General features: G+C 45.2%; 1 protein-coding gene across 3 annotated transcripts in view; it reads right to left on the reverse strand.

Moving 5' to 3' along the window:
• FBXW4 (F-box and WD repeat domain containing 4) overlaps positions 1 to 16,952 on the reverse strand; it is a 60,836-nt gene extending 43,884 nt beyond the window's left edge. The window contains exons 1-4 of one of the 3 annotated variants that reach the window (XM_039554060.1): positions 16,484 to 16,952; positions 5,304 to 5,399; positions 2,393 to 2,578; positions 1,081 to 1,213 (exon numbers count right to left, since the gene is read on the reverse strand). In XM_039554060.1, coding sequence (XP_039409994.1) covers positions 1,081 to 1,213; positions 2,393 to 2,578; positions 5,304 to 5,399; positions 16,484 to 16,734 — 666 coding nt within the window. In that variant the 5' untranslated portion in view covers positions 16,735 to 16,952. The remainder of the gene's footprint in view (positions 1 to 1,080; positions 1,214 to 2,392; positions 2,579 to 5,303; positions 5,400 to 16,483) is intronic. The other 2 variants (XM_039554062.1, XM_039554061.1) reach the window with 2 other exon arrangements.
• Between the last annotated feature and the right edge of the window lie 359 nt (positions 16,953 to 17,311).

Consider the following 17,311-nt stretch of genomic DNA (forward strand, 5'->3'; position numbering starts at 1 on the left):
TGGAAGTGATTTTACTCAGGAGTACATCTGTACAGAGGGACCAAGAAAAATAGATCAGGTCATGCTGCTCCACACACTTCCTATAAAACCTTGAAAGAGACATTTAAGTCTTTCCTTGCTTCAACTTCCCCTCTTGAAAAACAGGAATTGGCTGGTTTTCATCTTACCTCCATGAATGCTCTGTGATATAAACCAGGGACCAAGAGTACCCATCAGCCTACCCAGAGCAAAAACCAACTTATTCAACACACAGCAACCACTTCCAACAATGAAACAAGTGGTTGGTTGTGAAGATGCCACAGGTACTGCACCATGCTAGCAGGACACGGGTGAAACATCTGTGTAGAGTTTCCTAAACTGATAAAACAGAGCTGCTTACAGCTCAGAAGAACAATTCTTCAGGTCCACATAGGAACGGAGCATTGCCAACCAGATCCAGAAGGAAAAAATCAGCAAGGTCCTGCCCCAAAAAGAAATAGTCAAAAATTATGTGACAGGACCCAGTGACGCCAGCTGGAAGAGAAAAATGGGAGCTAACAGTATTCATAGTCTAACTTCACTCCTGGTTTGCGAACCATTTAAAAAAAACCCACACACAAATAAATAAACCACAAAATTAGTAAATAACCACAGATTTGGAAAAGACATCACGTTATCCTTTACAAAGATTGAATATGTAACACAGAGCATGTTAAATCACACTGCAATATTAAATCACAAAACCAGGATGGGTTTGAGATACATACAGCAAATTTCACACTAACTGGCATGCATCTCCAGTATAGATAGACGTACAGTATAGACAGACGTACAGGGAAAGAAGCAAAATATCAGCTGCTGCCTTCTGCACTTCTAAGTTTAAGCCAGCAGCTGATGCTGTAAATTACTGCCAAATCGCTTTCTAACAAGCCTGGCAGAGCAAGCATCTTTTCAGAGACATGAACCAAGATAGTCAGCACTCCTCCTGCAAGGAGTACAGGGCTCGAAACAGTTCTGCTGACACTTAAATATTCATGGCACAAGACCTCTGAAGTCACCTCTACAGCAGCACCTGCAGCTGCTGAAACATCCCCTGCTCACCTTCGCTGTTCGGTCCCGGGAGCCGCTGACAATGAGGCCACCTTGGAAGTCCACACAGTTCACCTCCTGTTCATGCGCAGAGAACTTGACGCTGTAGGAGCCGTGGATCTTGTGAAGGACAATACTTCCATCTCTGAAAAACAAATCCACAGGCAGGGAAGCTGTATGAGCTGCATCTCCCTTGGACATGCACCTTCTATTAATGCTTCAGAGCACTATAAAAAGACCAGGACTGGTCTCTGACAGGGGCTGAAATTCATGCAGCATTATTAACCCTTCACTCTTCACACATCACCTGTTCTCTTGCAATTCCACATCTGGCCAGTCAAAGCCTGATCTGATGCACATGAAAATTTTCCTGGCTATCTTTCCACCCTCCACTTTATGTTAAGCTGCAGAAACTATAGCAAAGCAGCCATTCCTCCTCCTACTGCTTTGAGCTTGCCAGAATCTTGTCTGTATGCTGAATGTCTGGAGTAAGGGAACAAGTGAGAGGACATTCTCACCCATGCCCAAGCCTCAGCTTTTCATTCATTTCAGAGCAGCCATGCAGGGTGCTGTGCTTTGAATTAACTACACAGACATTTAGACCTTTTTCAACCAACACAGTTACTGGAATTTTAAATGGAAGTCTTCATTTTCACCTGAATTTTGGGCTGAAGTTCACAGGGAGAGTCTCACGATACCCAGGGCAGACAGCCATGACTGTCTCTCTCAATTCTGTGCTTTACTGCTGTGTATATTTATAAAGTTTTAGCTATTAATAAAAGTCCTGTCATTTGCTGTAACTGAAAAAGGTCAGTCAAATGCAAAATTAATTGGAGAAGTGTGTGTGTGTTGGAATGCTTGGCAGCTTTCCCCTCTCCACTATCGTATCAGTGGGTCTAATAAATACACACTTGTCTCTAGAAAACTTTCTGCACCACTGCAGTCCCAGCTACCAGCAGTACTGATTATTAGAACAGTCTAGCTACCCTGGTTTTAACAGGGAAAGAAATGAAACTTGCACAGCAGTTCAGGTTTGCCTGATCAGTCAATCACAATCCAACAATCCTGTGGACATCAACACAAGTTTACAAGAGCAAAGGACACTTTTTAAGGTCAACAGCATGAGACTCAGCTCCTTCACTGCTGCAGTAGCTTTTTCAGGCCAGAAAGAAAATTATAAGAGAGGAAGCAGCAGCAGCTGACCACAGCCAAGCATGAGGACACCGTGTAGCAGGACTGGCCTCTCCGCTCTGGGCTGGAGTTACACAGAATCTTTCCAGCTTCAGTGGCAAAACCCTTGGGCTCCTTCATTCACCCAACTTACCCCCCTCCACTGACGATGTGGGAGTTGACAAGAACAAAGCGACACACGTCCTCCTGGTGGCCAGAGAAGATGGCTTGAGGGTGATGCTGCAAACCTGTCCCTTCTGCACAGAGGTGGTAGGCCTGGATGTTCTCCGCTTGAGACAGGTAGAGATACTCGCCATCCAGCTCCATCCAGGGCATCAAACTGCAAACAGACAGCAGGTTGGGGGCATGCAGGAGTGGGGAGAAGAAAATGAAACAAAACAACCTCACACAGAAAAAGAAAAAAAAAAAGATTCCATCTGCAAACATATTAACAAAAATGCCTACTCAAGAAAGGTGAAGTTGGAGCTGCAGGTCACATGCAAAAGCAGGGCTTAATATAGCAGCACAGCTACAAGTGAAGCTTCTCCAGCAACATAAAAAGAGGATGACATTGCTGGCATTTTTCTAACCAAGAGCTGAGGAAAAGGAAGCATGGAATCTCTGAAAGAGGAGATGGCCAAAAGTCTAGTGAGCATAGATAGGAAATACTTAAGGGCCCCTGAACCTTCACATGAGCTCTATACCTTTTAAGAAACTAGACTCTGGTGTTGGTGAGCTATGCCAAGCCTTTCTAAGAGAGCATCCAATGTGAGGCTGTTGGTACCGTCAGTCTTGATCCTGAACACTATTTGCTGGTGCCCAGCAGAGACCACAAAGCTGCCACTGTTCCACACACCTCTAAGCAGGGGAGCATGTCAGCAAAATACCACAGATCTTCCTACAGACAGAAAGTCACCACCTCCTGCACTGAGGCTACCCAAGAACTTTACACTCATCATATAGAGGAGGTATTTTTGTACATTCATACCTCTTCCACTGCTAAACCAGAAGCTGTAGAGCAAGCTCTTGATTTCTCTCGCCCATCTTTTAGAAGAGGCCATACACCCTGTCTGGCCCCTGCTTTATGTGGGACAGTGGCAGGTTTCTACGGACAGGCTCCAGGCCAAGAGCAGTGGAGTTAAAAAACTACTCCAAGTTTTTTGAAGCCTGATGCTACAAATGGAAAACATGCTTTACTTTCTGGGAGACCAAGAAGAGGAGAAGACACTCAAGTAATGTCTGAATCAAGTCTGTCATCTCAAGATGTTTGTTTATTCTTGAAATAAAACCAAAATACAGAAGAAAACAGGCTACAACACACACTTAGGCTGTGAGATCTTTGCTCAAGTTTTTGCTTTTGTATAGCCACCAGAGAATCAGCAAGTAAGATTTCTGGATATAGCGAGGCTGGATACAAAGACACATGGGACTCAAGTCCTATGGGGCATGGATGTGTGAAATTGGCTCTGCTCTGCAGTCATTGCCAAGTGCACCAACGCCCATGGAAACACCGAGCAAATCCAGAGCCTTTCTATAGAGCAGCCTTTCAGTTTTCAAACTATTCAGGAACAAATGGCTTTGAAAGCAGGGGGGCTTCTCATAAAAACCTGTCTCACTCTTTTTTTCAGATCATTTATCCTCAGAGGTCATGATTTTCTGTGTCATCAGAGTCATTACACACAGCCGTACCTCGCAACATCACAATGAACAACTAGAAACAAGAGGACAAGGTTGCTCATTAGACAGAAGGTTCCTGCTTGCCTGTATTCATCTCCAGTAACAGGCTTTTAATCACATGGACAAAGCAGTTGAGTTTATAATGTTCATCTGGGACCTGATCATATAGATGGAAAAAGTAAGAGGCATCTTTAGAGCAGGAGCTTTGGGTTTAGGCAGGCTTTGATTTCCCCTTCCTTCCTCTACTCCTACACAGTCCTCTAAAAGCAAGTGAATATCCAGCTTACCTAGACTACAGCCAGTTTCTGTGGCTCTCCTTTTGCAGAAGTTTAGCTTTTTACCTTTTTCTATGGCTTTTTCATAAGGAGAAGTAACAAATCTGAAGCAGGATAAATGAAAATTAGGGGATGCCATTTGGATGGTGGCCTCATTAAATCAGTCCTTGCCTTTTCACTTGGGAAGCTGGTTTAGTAATGATCTCTAATATCCACAGAGTCTGTCTTCACAGATGGTTGCAAGCACTTCAAAGGCAGGTATACAACCTGCACCAAAACCCATTCTGCTCATTACAGCTGTTCCCAGGACTTTCGACAAGAAGTGGCACATTATCCACCACTTCAATCTACACAGCACAAAAAGGCATGAAAGCTCAGTAGAAGGTCCCTGCTCTTCAGCAGCTAACAAACTGTAGTCTTTCTCATTTTTCCTTCAGTCTGATGATGTGAAGGTTGAAAATTTAGATGTGCTGCTCAGACAAGAGACCTATCTTATACTTTGCTTTGAAAGCCAAGTACGCCTTTGCAAACAAGAATTTAACAACAAGCTCCTATCATTAATGTCAAATATACTTTTTTTTAAGTGAAGGAGAGAAGCATAAGGTATGAGAATAAAGGAGCAAAAGGCAGACGAATGGCAATTAGCATTTTAGATATGTACATCCAAATCAGGGTCCAGAATAAACCACGGGAGACAAAGGAAGCATTTTGAAGGGACACCTAAGTCCACATCAGGGATCAAGGTGAGCTCATTGTGAGAGCAGGACAAAAGATTGCTCATGGTATATAGCAGTAGACATGAATGCAACAGTTTGAAATCTGTAGCAAAGGTTGCTAAATGTGACTAGAACTGCACCGATCAGAACAAAGACAAATTCAAATTACTAAGAAAGAAACTCCTGACACTCAGCATGAATCCCTAGGGCAAGGCAGCAACTCTAGTTACCCCACACCCAGGTAGCCAGCAACAGCCAAAATAGGCCAGCAACAATCAGTTGTAAGACCCCATGAATCACAAGGAGCAGGAAACATCTCATTTCAGGGCACAGGCACAAACCCAAGGCCCCACTGCAGTTGTCACATAACAAAGAAGAAGAGAAAGAAGCCACTTGCTTGCATTTCCATTTCAGGACTGTCTCCCTCCGGCAGCGTCCATGCCTCCAGTTCTGAGATACCTTCACCCTTTCCTTCACTGGAATGCCAGCAGCTCTGCAGACAGAGGAGGAGAGATGAGATTAGCAACCAGGACTGATGCTTTCTGGACAACAAATGCACTCAAGATGGCCACAGGTAAGCTCTTAAGCTCTCACCCTGGTTTCACAACGATGAACTGGCACACACTGACGGTGCCAAAGCCACACTACAGTGAGCACACTCATGAGAGCTGACAAGAAAGGAACACTGAGAAGAGTGGGGAATCATCAGCAAAGAAAGCCACCTCTGATGATTACAAACCTTAAATATGATAAAGACTAGACCAAGTAGACTGAATGCAGCATAGGGTTCAGACAAAATGTAATCCAAACAAGATAACACAGAAAGAAACCACCAGAAGAACCAGAGATACAGGACATCACCCTTTAAACAGAGACTGAAAAGAGCCATTTAAGACAAGGACAACACCACACAAGAACAGACGGAGGAAACACTAGTCAGGAGAACACTGAAATGAGAAGCCAGTGTGCCTATCCAAGAAGGACTAGCAAAGAAACCCCTCCAGAGCCTCACCTGCCTGACAATCACATAACCAGATACAATACTCAGAAATCAAGATGTGTTCCAACTAAAAATAAAATACATTCATCTGTATAAACCACCCAATGCACACACACCACAAGACAAACTATCTTTTGCAGCAGCTCACCAAAGGATAGAGAATTCCAGCACATCGCTGAAAAATTCTCTATTTACAGTCAGATAAAGCTACTAAAAGAGACTGTAGATCATTAGCTGTTGCTGGGTTACAAATCAAAGTTATTGGAATGAGCGGAGACAAACCAAGATCAACACTCTTCAAGATGTGACAAAAAGTAGGTACCACAGAGACCTGGGATCAAGGTCTCTTTAGAGTCTACATAAACATACCCAGTTCAAGCAGCTGTTCAGCATCTGTTTTGCTTTCATGACCCAGGTTTGATTAAAGACAGGGGGAAAGGCAGCTTTAGCTCCCATCTTTCTCATATCATAAACTTAATTTTCAATATCCTTGCTGGAGCTGCTTAGGTAGAAAAGATTAGAAAACTACAAACAAGAAGAAACTCTAGAAGTTACACTTTGTAACTAGGGGTTGTGAACCGCTTACTAGACTACAAGAGTTTATCCGGCTTTCATACATTTCTCAACAACCAACACACCCAGATGCATAGGAAGAAGGGAAGATCCTTGAGAGATGGGAACTGGTGCCTCATCAGAACCAATTTCCTCCTCCCATCCCTACAGTCCCTCCAATCCACTTCCCAAAAGTAGCATTTTTGGGTACTCTGTCATTTTTAAAACAAAGATTAGCTCCCTGTAAATAAACATCTCCTGTGGTTGTTAATGGGTGTAGGAATCTCTAACCTGGCCCTGGGGTCTGGCCAGATTCTTATTTTCCCAGCCTTCCTTCCATAGCCTCAGGCTCCTTTTTTTTCTGCTCACCCTTCCCTCCTCTTTTCTGTGCTTTCCGGCACTTAGTCACCATTATAATTTGACTGCATTCCTGGGCATGTGACCCATTTTAAACAAAAACAGAAACCACACACAGAAAAGCTTTTCATCCTCTAGAAAGCTTTGCAACTTTACATTTATGATCAGTAGAGCCACACCAATTAAAACTGAATTTAGAAAGGTACAGGCTCTTTATTTCTCATAGCCATTTAAAAACAAACAAACAAACCCAAAATAGAGTTAGACTAGGCCGCAAGAAGAGGAGTTCGTTTTCTAAAGGGAGCACTTGCAGGAGCTCATGAGGCCAGATAGTGTCTGAGATGAGGAATGCACAATACTGAAAAGTCAGGTCAGGTCCACTCTCATCATTGCTTATTACTCTCCCAGACAGAGTTCAGGCTCTCCGCCTACATCCAATTCCATTCATTACTCCAAAACACTTCTCCTCCCTACACTCAACCCTCAGTTGAGTTCTCCCTACATACAGATTTTAAGTCACCAGCTTGCACAGTGATGGAAAACACACTTGTACCACATCCCACTCCCAACACATGCTGGCCCAACCAGACATTCTGAGCCCAATGCATAAACTCTACTAAGACTAGATGTAATTTCCAAGGCTCTGAAAAAGGTGAATCCAAGGTCAAAAAAGCAGCCTCCATCTTACCCTGCTGGTCCCTTTTCTAGCAGGCCTGGACCCTCCTGTTGCTGAAAATGGAATTTCCAAAGAGTCACACATTGGCTTGGCCCAGAGTACCAGTTCACTATTGCAGTTACTCCTGTAGCAGACTCATTCTTTCCCACATATCAACAGTTCCTGTCTGGAAGGGATGAGCGTTGGGTGGAGAGGACTATATGGGGGAGGTCTGATGGGATTTGGAGGGCGGGGGGGGGTGGTGTTAATTTGTCTTTTTTTTTGTTTTGCTCTTAATAGATATATTACTCATCCAGCTTTCCTCCTCCATATAGCAACTCTGGATCCAACTAATTTAAAAATGTCTTAAAAGTATCCTCCTTTTATATTCCAAACATTTTATTTATTCAAAATAGAGGCGAGAAAAGGGACAAAACACATGGAGAAAGATGACGTAGAAATTGGACTGATACATCTCTCCTCTTTGCCAATTATGGGGCAGCAAAGATTGAGTGCAGTGTTGGTCAGAGACATTCGATCCCTTATACCAGAAGTTAAATCAAACACAGTTATGGAACCAAGTGCTGAGATACAATTTGATAATTTGCTTCCTCAACAGCACCTCCACAGAGCAATTTCCAGAATACATCAAAAATTGTGATGAGTATCACTGCAATGCATGAGAACAATTCTCAAATCTTAGAAAGTTAAAAGGGGCATTACTATATGAACTTAACAATTTGATAAAAAAATTCCTTTTCTCCCCTACAAGAGCTTATTTTGTTTCAGTCATGATCAACACACTTTCTACACATGCAAACGTCTAAGAATTTTTCCATGTTGACCTAAGGCAATCAACAGACATCACATATCTGCAATGAGTGGTTGACTTAACTAGGTACCTCTCACTTCAGCAACTGTATAGAACATCAAAAGATTCAGGAGACTGAACCGCCTTATGAAGCCAAATGCTATATAAAATGCTATGGAGAGAACACTATCCACTGGCCAACTAATACCTTGATCTTTCTTAATATACAATCCAGAAAAATACTAAGCCACATGCTTAAAATTCAGCACATGCTTAAGTACTCTGTGAAATCAAGATCTTGGCATTCTTGTTCCCAGAGAAGCCACCCAATGGTGAACTTCAAGACTGCTGAGGGCTGACTCACTGGGGAAGGACTGCTATTTTTAGCAGGACCTACACAGGCCTGCATCAGAAAGCAAATGAGGTACAGTCCAGCATCCTAGAAGGATGACAGGAAACACAGGATTAAGGAACAAGTGAACACTGACTATGAAAACACAATGAAATTCAAGCAAAATGTTCTTAAAGCCCTTTAGAGTGCATCATCTTACACCTCTGCTAGGGCATCACAATTATCAATATCTGATAAAGTTACATTACTCAGGACATGCAAGGCTGTCTTTGTTATTACCTAATTACCACCAACAAGCACTCCAGCAGGATCCCAAATCATATATTGCCATACATGACCTGAGCCAATGCATGTTTGCAATTGCATGCACTCCTGATGGAAGCTCCCTTTACAAAGACTTCGTTATACTAAGAAAGAGAAGCTGAACATTTCTTACAGCCTGAGAGAAAGCTTCAAGAGAAAAGTCATCCCAAGTAACCCATTATAAAGGACTTTTCATTTCCCCCTTCCTACCTCACCCCACCCTACAAAAAAAGCTAGAAGTATTTTGCTCAAATTATGAATTTCCTCTCTTTCTTGGCAGAGTTACCAAAAGAAATGTAATATTCCTTCTGGACCCCACTTCCCAGCTGCTGAAGTAAGAGACTGGAACTGTCCCCACACAGCACCACTGACCCAGGTGACCTCAGCTACCAAGGCAGTTTCTGGCCTGGGCCCCAAAAGAAAGCAAAGAAAGAATCACTCAGCCAGGGCACATCACCTCCAACAGATCTTGCCTTCAATGATCCCCTCCCCAGCCAAAGTCCTTTGCCAGCAGAAATGGTATTTCTGCAACAGAAAGAGCTTCTGTGCTGTAGTGCATCCCAGGGAGATTTCTGCTGGCTGTCTACAATTTCAGCATGTGCCAAAACAGTGGTGCCTGCAACAACATAGACCATGTTACAGAAGATAACACCAACATGTCATACCGTGTATTTTCCCAGCTGCATGGTGCATCCTAACCCACCAAAGACCTTCATGTTTTGCTACATTTTAGGTACTGAAGAGCTCATCTGGAAATGCAAGTCTGCAGAGACCTGCTGAGACTGAATTTCTTCTGTGGACAAAATCTGTGTCTGCATAAAAGCTGTCACCAGCCTGCCTGAGGCCTGACTGGAAGGGTCATACAGAGAACAAACAGGTCACAGTGGCTAAGCCCCACTTTCAACCTTGGCCCTGTGGCAAGGCTGGCTAACACAAGGACCAACTGCGCTTATTTGTGTAATTGGGACACACCTGTTGAGTGGCAGGGTCTCAGTGCAGCTACAAGTCATGGGCCACCAACAGACAGCCGAGAGGGAAAAGCTATTTATGTCAGGAGCCCCTGTTGCTGTCCTCAACAAGCCAGCTAGCTTTCAAAATGTCTCTTCCAGGACAAAAATTCCAATTGAATTCCTTTAGCACATGACCCTTATTTAGCTTACTGCCATGTTCAGCCTGTCCTCTGTACTCCCCCCTCCCTACGGGACACGGGTTCAAATAACTCCGAGATGGAAGAGAGCTCTGCAACCGTTCCTCACTGTTCTTGCTTCCTCTGCTGTGTCTGTACCATCTCAGATGTTACCAGGCTGTTAACTGCTCCACCAAACTGCTCTTGTGAACAAGTCACCTCATGAAGAAGGTAGAGGCTGTCATAACACCCAGAGGTGCAAACAAATTTCTGTACACACAGCAAGGACACACACTTTGACAAAGGCTTCCCAACAGAACACCACCACCAAGACTGAGCCAGGCCACTCTGCCATCAGATGCCCTCTCCCTTACAAGTGATTGCAATGGGATTTTGGCTAGAAACTCCAGGCAGGGTTTGGACTCTCTCAGGGACTTGCATAGGCTTTTTGGAGATTAAATCTGGGCTTCTTCAAAAAATGCACTGCCCTGGAAAGAATATGAGAAAACCTGAAGCTGTTGAATAGGTGTCATGTGTATTCTGATTTGAAAGAGTAGATTGTCAGGGTAGCACTTGGATAGAATGAAATAACCCATAGCTAGTCCAACAGGGGTAACGGCGACAAAGCACACGTATTTTAAGCCCTGAACTACATAAAATTCTTCTTCCTCTTTGAACTTGTGAAGATCTTAAGGTAAGGGTCTCAAAAAACTCTTACAAACAACTTCACATGCCCAGAAGAAGCAGCAGTTTCACTGTTGTGGAGCTGTCCTGGCAGATCTGTCCTGCCCAGCACTAAGAGCTTAAGACAGAGTAAGAATAAATGTAATAGCAGTTTATAAAAACCACTGACTTTTCCAGCACAAAGCAAGAGCTGCATTCCCTCTTCCAAGCTTCTTCTGTTACTGCAATATCCTCCCTAGAGTATTCCCTTCTGCATCATATGCACTAGTTCATTGCCTTCTTCATTCGTCTTAATGAAACTTTGTTTTGAAAACAAGTTTTAAAAGATGAAGGAAACTGAAGCAGCTTTACAAACATTCACACTCCCTCCCCCTCCAGTGGTGAATGCTGAGGTCTCCTATGATTGCGGCAGTTTGCATTTGGATTTGACTTGCACAGATTGGCCATTTCCTGCTCCTGTAGGTGTATACATTTTTCCAAGATCTGGAGAAAACACAGCTTTTATTAACTCACCAAAATGCTTACACAAGCTCTTAAATACTCACAGATGATAAACTTATGCATTAATGAATCTGTTTCTCTGAACTGGAGAATATACCATGATCCTAGTGGGCAAGGCAGAACAGGAGACAGGGAAAGAGAAAACATACAGTGGAACATTTCTATATTTTGACATCTATTAATACATTACAAAGAGCAAATTGTCAAGCTATTTAGGTTCCAACTTTTAACCTGCCCTCTAAAATTCCTTTGTAACAAAGAGGAAATAAGTTTAGCCCAGCTGCAACTTTATTCCTTTCTTCCATGCTTTAAATAAAGAATCACCTTGCAATGAGCTCTTTGCCTCTCCGATTTCTCCAGTCCAAGGTGGTCCAGCAAGCAGGCCCTGGATAAAGGCTTAAAGCACTCTCTGCTATTCCTGGCTCTGACACTGACCTGCTGCACAGAGGGCAGCTTGGTTGACATCTCCCTGCCTCTCCTTCCCCTCCAGCCCTCGTTTACCCTGGCTATTTAGGCAGCAAGCTCGTCAGGGCAGAGACTGCTCTTTCTGGGCCTGTACAACAGCTGGCAAAACAGACACAGGCTACCGGACACAACTGTAATATCACTATATCACCAAAACCCCCAAAGGCTTTGTGCTACTACTCAGCTACAGTTTAGCTGCAGAAAGCGTTGTTAAGCCTTTACTTTTCTGTGACATGCTGCCACACATTTTTAAAACAAAGAACTTTCCTTTCACCTTACATCCTGAAGACGTGGCTCAACTTTTACTTCAGCTGCTCCTATGACTGAGTAAAGCAAAAATCTTCAGCATAGGGACTCTCTTTTTACCATCCTCACAACAATGTCTTGTAGCAGTACAGATCTATACATAAAATTAACTTGTCTATACAGAAAAACTGACCTGATTTGTAGAGGCTCACAGTTCAGATGCCAAGAAGCACATCCATCTACAACCACTCTGTACTTCCATAATAGTGACACAATATTCTATTGCACATTTAGTTACTGCTGATTCAATGAAGAAATAGAACATTTTTAACACTGAGAATGTGCTTTAAGAACTCTTCCAGGTCAGCCCCTGCCATCCCTAACATACAGTGACTCAGGCTGATGTGAACCTAATGATTCCTCTCTGCCAAAGGAATTAAGTGTATAGATACATCCCTCAAAGCAAACGTCTTTCTTCTCCTGCAAGTGCACAATTGAATCCATACCTTAAATACTTAACTTGGCTTACATCTGTGGCTCCCATTTGGCTGAATCTACCAAAAAGGGCAAATATGAGAGCTTGTCAATGTTGTGGATATGCCTTTCAGCATAACACCTAGTGTCTGGGCTGAAGTCCACATCTTCCTTTGACATCATTAGCAACTTAATTTAATGTTGTTTCAGCCCAAGCATGTGTCCAGAGATAACCACAGCTGGCAATTTTTAAAGGTATGTAGCCAGGATGACAACTTTAAAAATTAGATAAAATCAAATTTTTTCACATATACTACTATTTTTCTTCTCCACGCTGCTAACAACTAGGGGTTTGCAACCAGTTTCTTATCAATCTTCTCTCTTCCCTATTTTGGCAGAAAGAAGTGTTATAAGCAAGCTGACTGTGCAAACAGTTTTTTCACATACAAGATAAAGCCTGTTCCTTCTGATCCTTGTTGTTACAATTATCTGAATATATACCCAACAGAAACAACATTTTAAAGAAATAGTGTCATTTTCAAGTTAATCACCTTTTTAAAAATGGGGAAGTGAAGGCGGGGGTTAAGTTTCACAGCTATCTCCTCTAGGCTCAAATTTATTGCTATTTACAAAGCATCAACAGATGGCTTATCAAAAGCCACTTAACAGCAGAAATGATCAAACTACTCTGAGATGGATTTTTGTTTTAAACTGTAAATACTCCCTAGACTAATTTTTAACTTATGCCAGCCTCCCAGGGACCATCAGTTTAAGATCTAATGTTAGAACCATGTATGTTATTTCATTAAGTATACTAACCATAAACAGTTCCAACCTTTGCTTTCTCAATTGCACACAGTATTGTACAAAAACCTCTCAAAAGTAAAAATTAGTGTTCACCTCATGCAACATTAGCCAGAACACGCAACAGAAGCTTCAGCTCCTGCATGAGTCAAAGCCAAGCTTGACAAACTCAAGAGTTATTCCATATCGCCAAGAAAGCACAGTTATCAAGAAGGTCCAGCTAACCATTATCTTCATCACCACTCTATTTACACAATAATATTTTAGCTTAAATACCTAATCAGCTCAAATTTAATCTTCAATGAGCAATCTACCAGGTTCCTACTTAGAAGTGCTATCAAGAAGGATGGTGTGCCCAGAAGCTTGCCTAAACTCCCTCCCCAACTTGTACTGGTAAGTCAAATAAAATACAGTATCTCTCTGCAAATCTTACTCCCTCAATTGCAAGAGCAGCAATCTTGGAGATTGCTCTTGATCTTGGAGACATGCACGAGGAGCAAGTGCTACAGAAGAGACATGGCTAGTTAAAACCCCTGAGATGCCAGAGAGACTATTGAACTCTTCTTCAGCTAAGAACAAATTTTACAGCTGTACAGCTCAACACATGCAGTCATACTGGTTCTTCTGGAGATGTCCAGATATCCAGACCTCCTGGTACTGCAATATGCCCTTGCCTTTTACCTGTTGCCAAACTGTCTACCCTACTGGAGTAAAACTCCTGCAACTGTCCCCAGATGCTGGATCTCCACCCAGGAAAAACAAGTGTTTGTTTTTCAGGTATTCTCCATAGGATTTGGTACACTATTTCAAGGAACTGGAGACTGTCTGAGCCTTCTATGAAGCTAAAAGTAATTAAAGGAAACATCCTCCAGATATATCTCAATGTTTCTTCAAAACCACTTGTAATGTAACTTGGTGTGTTACCCATGATTGAACTCCCCAGGACCAAGGCAGTGCTGACTGATGCTAAAAGCAGCTCTCAGTACTAGAGTTGTTTGAGGAAAACTTGAAAATAGGACACAGCACAAAAGTACATCCCAGAATTACTAAAAAAACCCTGTTCATAGCAAATCTAACAGCACTGAAATCCCTGGGAATTTATGATACTCAAGCAGCCTTCCCTTCTCTGAAACCCTGTGACCTAGCAAATCTCTTCTGTAGCTGTTTATAGACGTGCATTCCTCCACAGGGGGAAGTGGTGGTCCTTACACACAGAGCACCTGCTCTGCTGTACACCTGATCCCTCCTGCAACTGAAGGAGCAGAGTATCACCTTATTCTTAATGAAAAATACAGAACTTCATTTCCTCAGGAGACAAAATCATATATCACAGTAGACAAGAGTCCAATGCACAGCCATTCCACAGAGCTTACTCCTGCTGACTTCCAAGGGAACTGTGCTTAACTTCCAATCTGTGAACTCCGAGTGGGTTGAAGTGCTGGCCTGAAAACCCAACACAGGGATTTTCAGCAGCACCAAACTTCTGTTCCTGCCAGCAGAAGACCTAATTGTTTCTCTAAAGTCTATGCATTGATGAGGCAGCAACATCAGACAGCAAAATAGGGGTCAAAACCTGCCATCCCTTCTTTTGAGTCATGTCACCACAGTGTTTATGGAAACAATACTGAGTCACTGAATGACAAACAAGACCCATGCTGGCAGCTAAAGAGAAGCCACTGGAAGGGATTCATAGATCCTAAGAACACAAACTTCCTCTTGGGATCCTTAAATGGGGAAGGAAAGCCAACTTTGTCTGGTTGCCTCCAAGTGGTGCTTGGTACACAGACAAATTTGAGAGAGGAAAGGCAAACTCTGGATCCTCACCAACCACTGTCAAGGCCCAAGCCCCAAAGGCACTTCATCTAAAGAGATGCTGGTGTCATACACACTGCAAAGCCTAGAGGGCTTGACCCTATGCCTAATCTATGTTGTGCTGTTGAACTGCTGTTTTATGAGGGAAAAATAAAGACCCCAGGAAAAAAAACCTCAAACAATTCCTACTCACAAAACTTTAAAACACAGAAGCTATGAAAAGTCCAAGAGTCATTTTCTCTGTGCCAGCCATCACCATTTATACCAGCAAGCTGCTCTGTGAGAACCTAAGACACATGTGTTCCTGGGGGCCCATGAGAGCTCTTGCACCTAAGAATGCACTAAATCCACTCTCCAGCCTTTTCCCAGAATGTTGTCCCAGGCCTTGCTCCCTTGCAGCTTCTTCTCTGAGGTGTTTTCAAGACCATGGCAGGGACCACTGCTCAAAAGTGGGGAGGGCGTGTGGGCATACAGGAGCCACCCCAGCTGCACACAGCAGCTCTGTCCGTCTCATGTTCCAACCTCCCCTAGCCTGAAGCCCCCAAGCCTCAGTGTTTGGAGGGATCTGGGGACTGACAAGATGACAGAATCACAGAATTATTAAGGCTGGAAAAGACCTCTGGATATCATCCAGTCCAATCTCCCTGCCAAGGCAGGGTGACCTAGAGGAGGTTACACAGGCATGTGTCCAGATGGGTTTTGAATGTCTCCAGAGGGAGACTCCATGCCCTCCCTGGACAGCACACTCCAGTGCTTTGCCACCCGCAGCATAAAGTTCTTCCTCATGTTGAGGGGAAACTTCGTGTGTTTTAGTTTATGGCCATTGCTCCTCATCCTCTTGCTGGCACCTGCCTTTGAGATACTTATAGGCATTGATGAGATCCCTCTCAGTCATCTCTAGACTGAACAGGCCTGGCTCCCACAGTCTCCCCCCATATTCTTCGTGGCCCCGTCACTCTTCGTGGCCCCCACTGGACCCTCTCCTGTAACTCCTTGTCTTTCTTGTATTGAGGAGGCCAGAACTGGACACAGTTCTCCAGATGTGGAGAGGGCCTCACGCTCCAGCTGGGCCTGACAATGAGACATCCCGAGAAGCCCCCGCCATCCTCGCCCGCTCCCTCGCGGGTACAAGAGGCACCTCCCCCAACCTCTCTGGGCAGCGCCGGGGCCGGGCCCCGCCACCCTGGGGTGCGCATCGGCCGCTCTCTCCCAGAGAGGCCCTTCCTGTGCCCTCGCCGCCCCTCCTGGCGCAGGGAAAGGGCGGCGCAACCGCGCTTTGGGAATGGCCCCGCGTCCCCCGCCCCTCGCGGCCCAGCGGCGGCCACGGTAGGAGCGCAGCGCGGCCCTGGCAACCGGCTGGGCCGCGGCATCCCCGGCCTTTCCCGGCCGCCGCGGCCGCCGCCCCCCGCCCTTCCGCCGGGAAGGCCGCGCTTACAGGTCGGTGCCGAGCTGGGTGAAGCCGGAGTTGAGGCAGCCGCGGGCTATGCGCCTCCAGAGGAGATCGCGGCCGCTGAGGAAGCGCAGGCGGCGGCAGACCTGGGCCAGGCGGCCCAAGGCCTGCGCGTCCAGGTAGGAGCAGATGAGGAGCAGCAGCTCCTCGGGTAAGGCCCAGAGCGGGGACGGGGGGGAGGCGGCCCGGGATCCCCCCTCCGCCTGGGGGGATCGGGGGCTGCCCTTCCTCCCCATGGAGCAGCAGCCCCCGCCCCTCCTCCCCGGGAGCCGGAGCTGCTGCTGCCCGGGGGAGGCCAAGCCATGGACGGGGCAGCCGCTCCCCAGTCACATGGGGCAGGAGCCGCTGCCTGTCACTGCCCCCTCCGGGGGAGGAGGCGGCTGCCTGGACCGGAGGGGGCACGGGCCGCCGACCCCACCATCGTTAGCGGATTAATTCATTAACGGGAGCCGCTGGGACTCCCCCCGTGCCACTTGCCCTCCCCCACACCCCCCTCTCCACGCCACGCCACGCCACGCCACGACCGGCTCACGGGTCTGTATCTTCCGATCTGGGATTAGCAACGTCACCTGATCCGAGTATTCATTAATAACGTCAACAATTAATGGTGGGGATGATGATCCCAGGTAACCAGAACATCTGCCTCACCACCTGGAGCAACCCCAGCTAGGCACTGCGCCCCTGCAAAGGAGGGTGAACAGCAAGGTGATTAATGCTCATTAATTATCCTTGACCAGGGTCAGGAGCCCCTGTCACCCACGAAATGACAGCAGGGGTCATCTGGTGCTGCACAGCAGTTTTCAACACTCCCAA

The sequence above is a fragment of the Corvus cornix genome, chromosome 6 (genome assembly GCF_000738735.6).
Source record: "Corvus cornix cornix isolate S_Up_H32 chromosome 6, ASM73873v5, whole genome shotgun sequence".
Taxonomy (NCBI): Eukaryota; Metazoa; Chordata; class Aves; order Passeriformes; family Corvidae; genus Corvus; species Corvus cornix.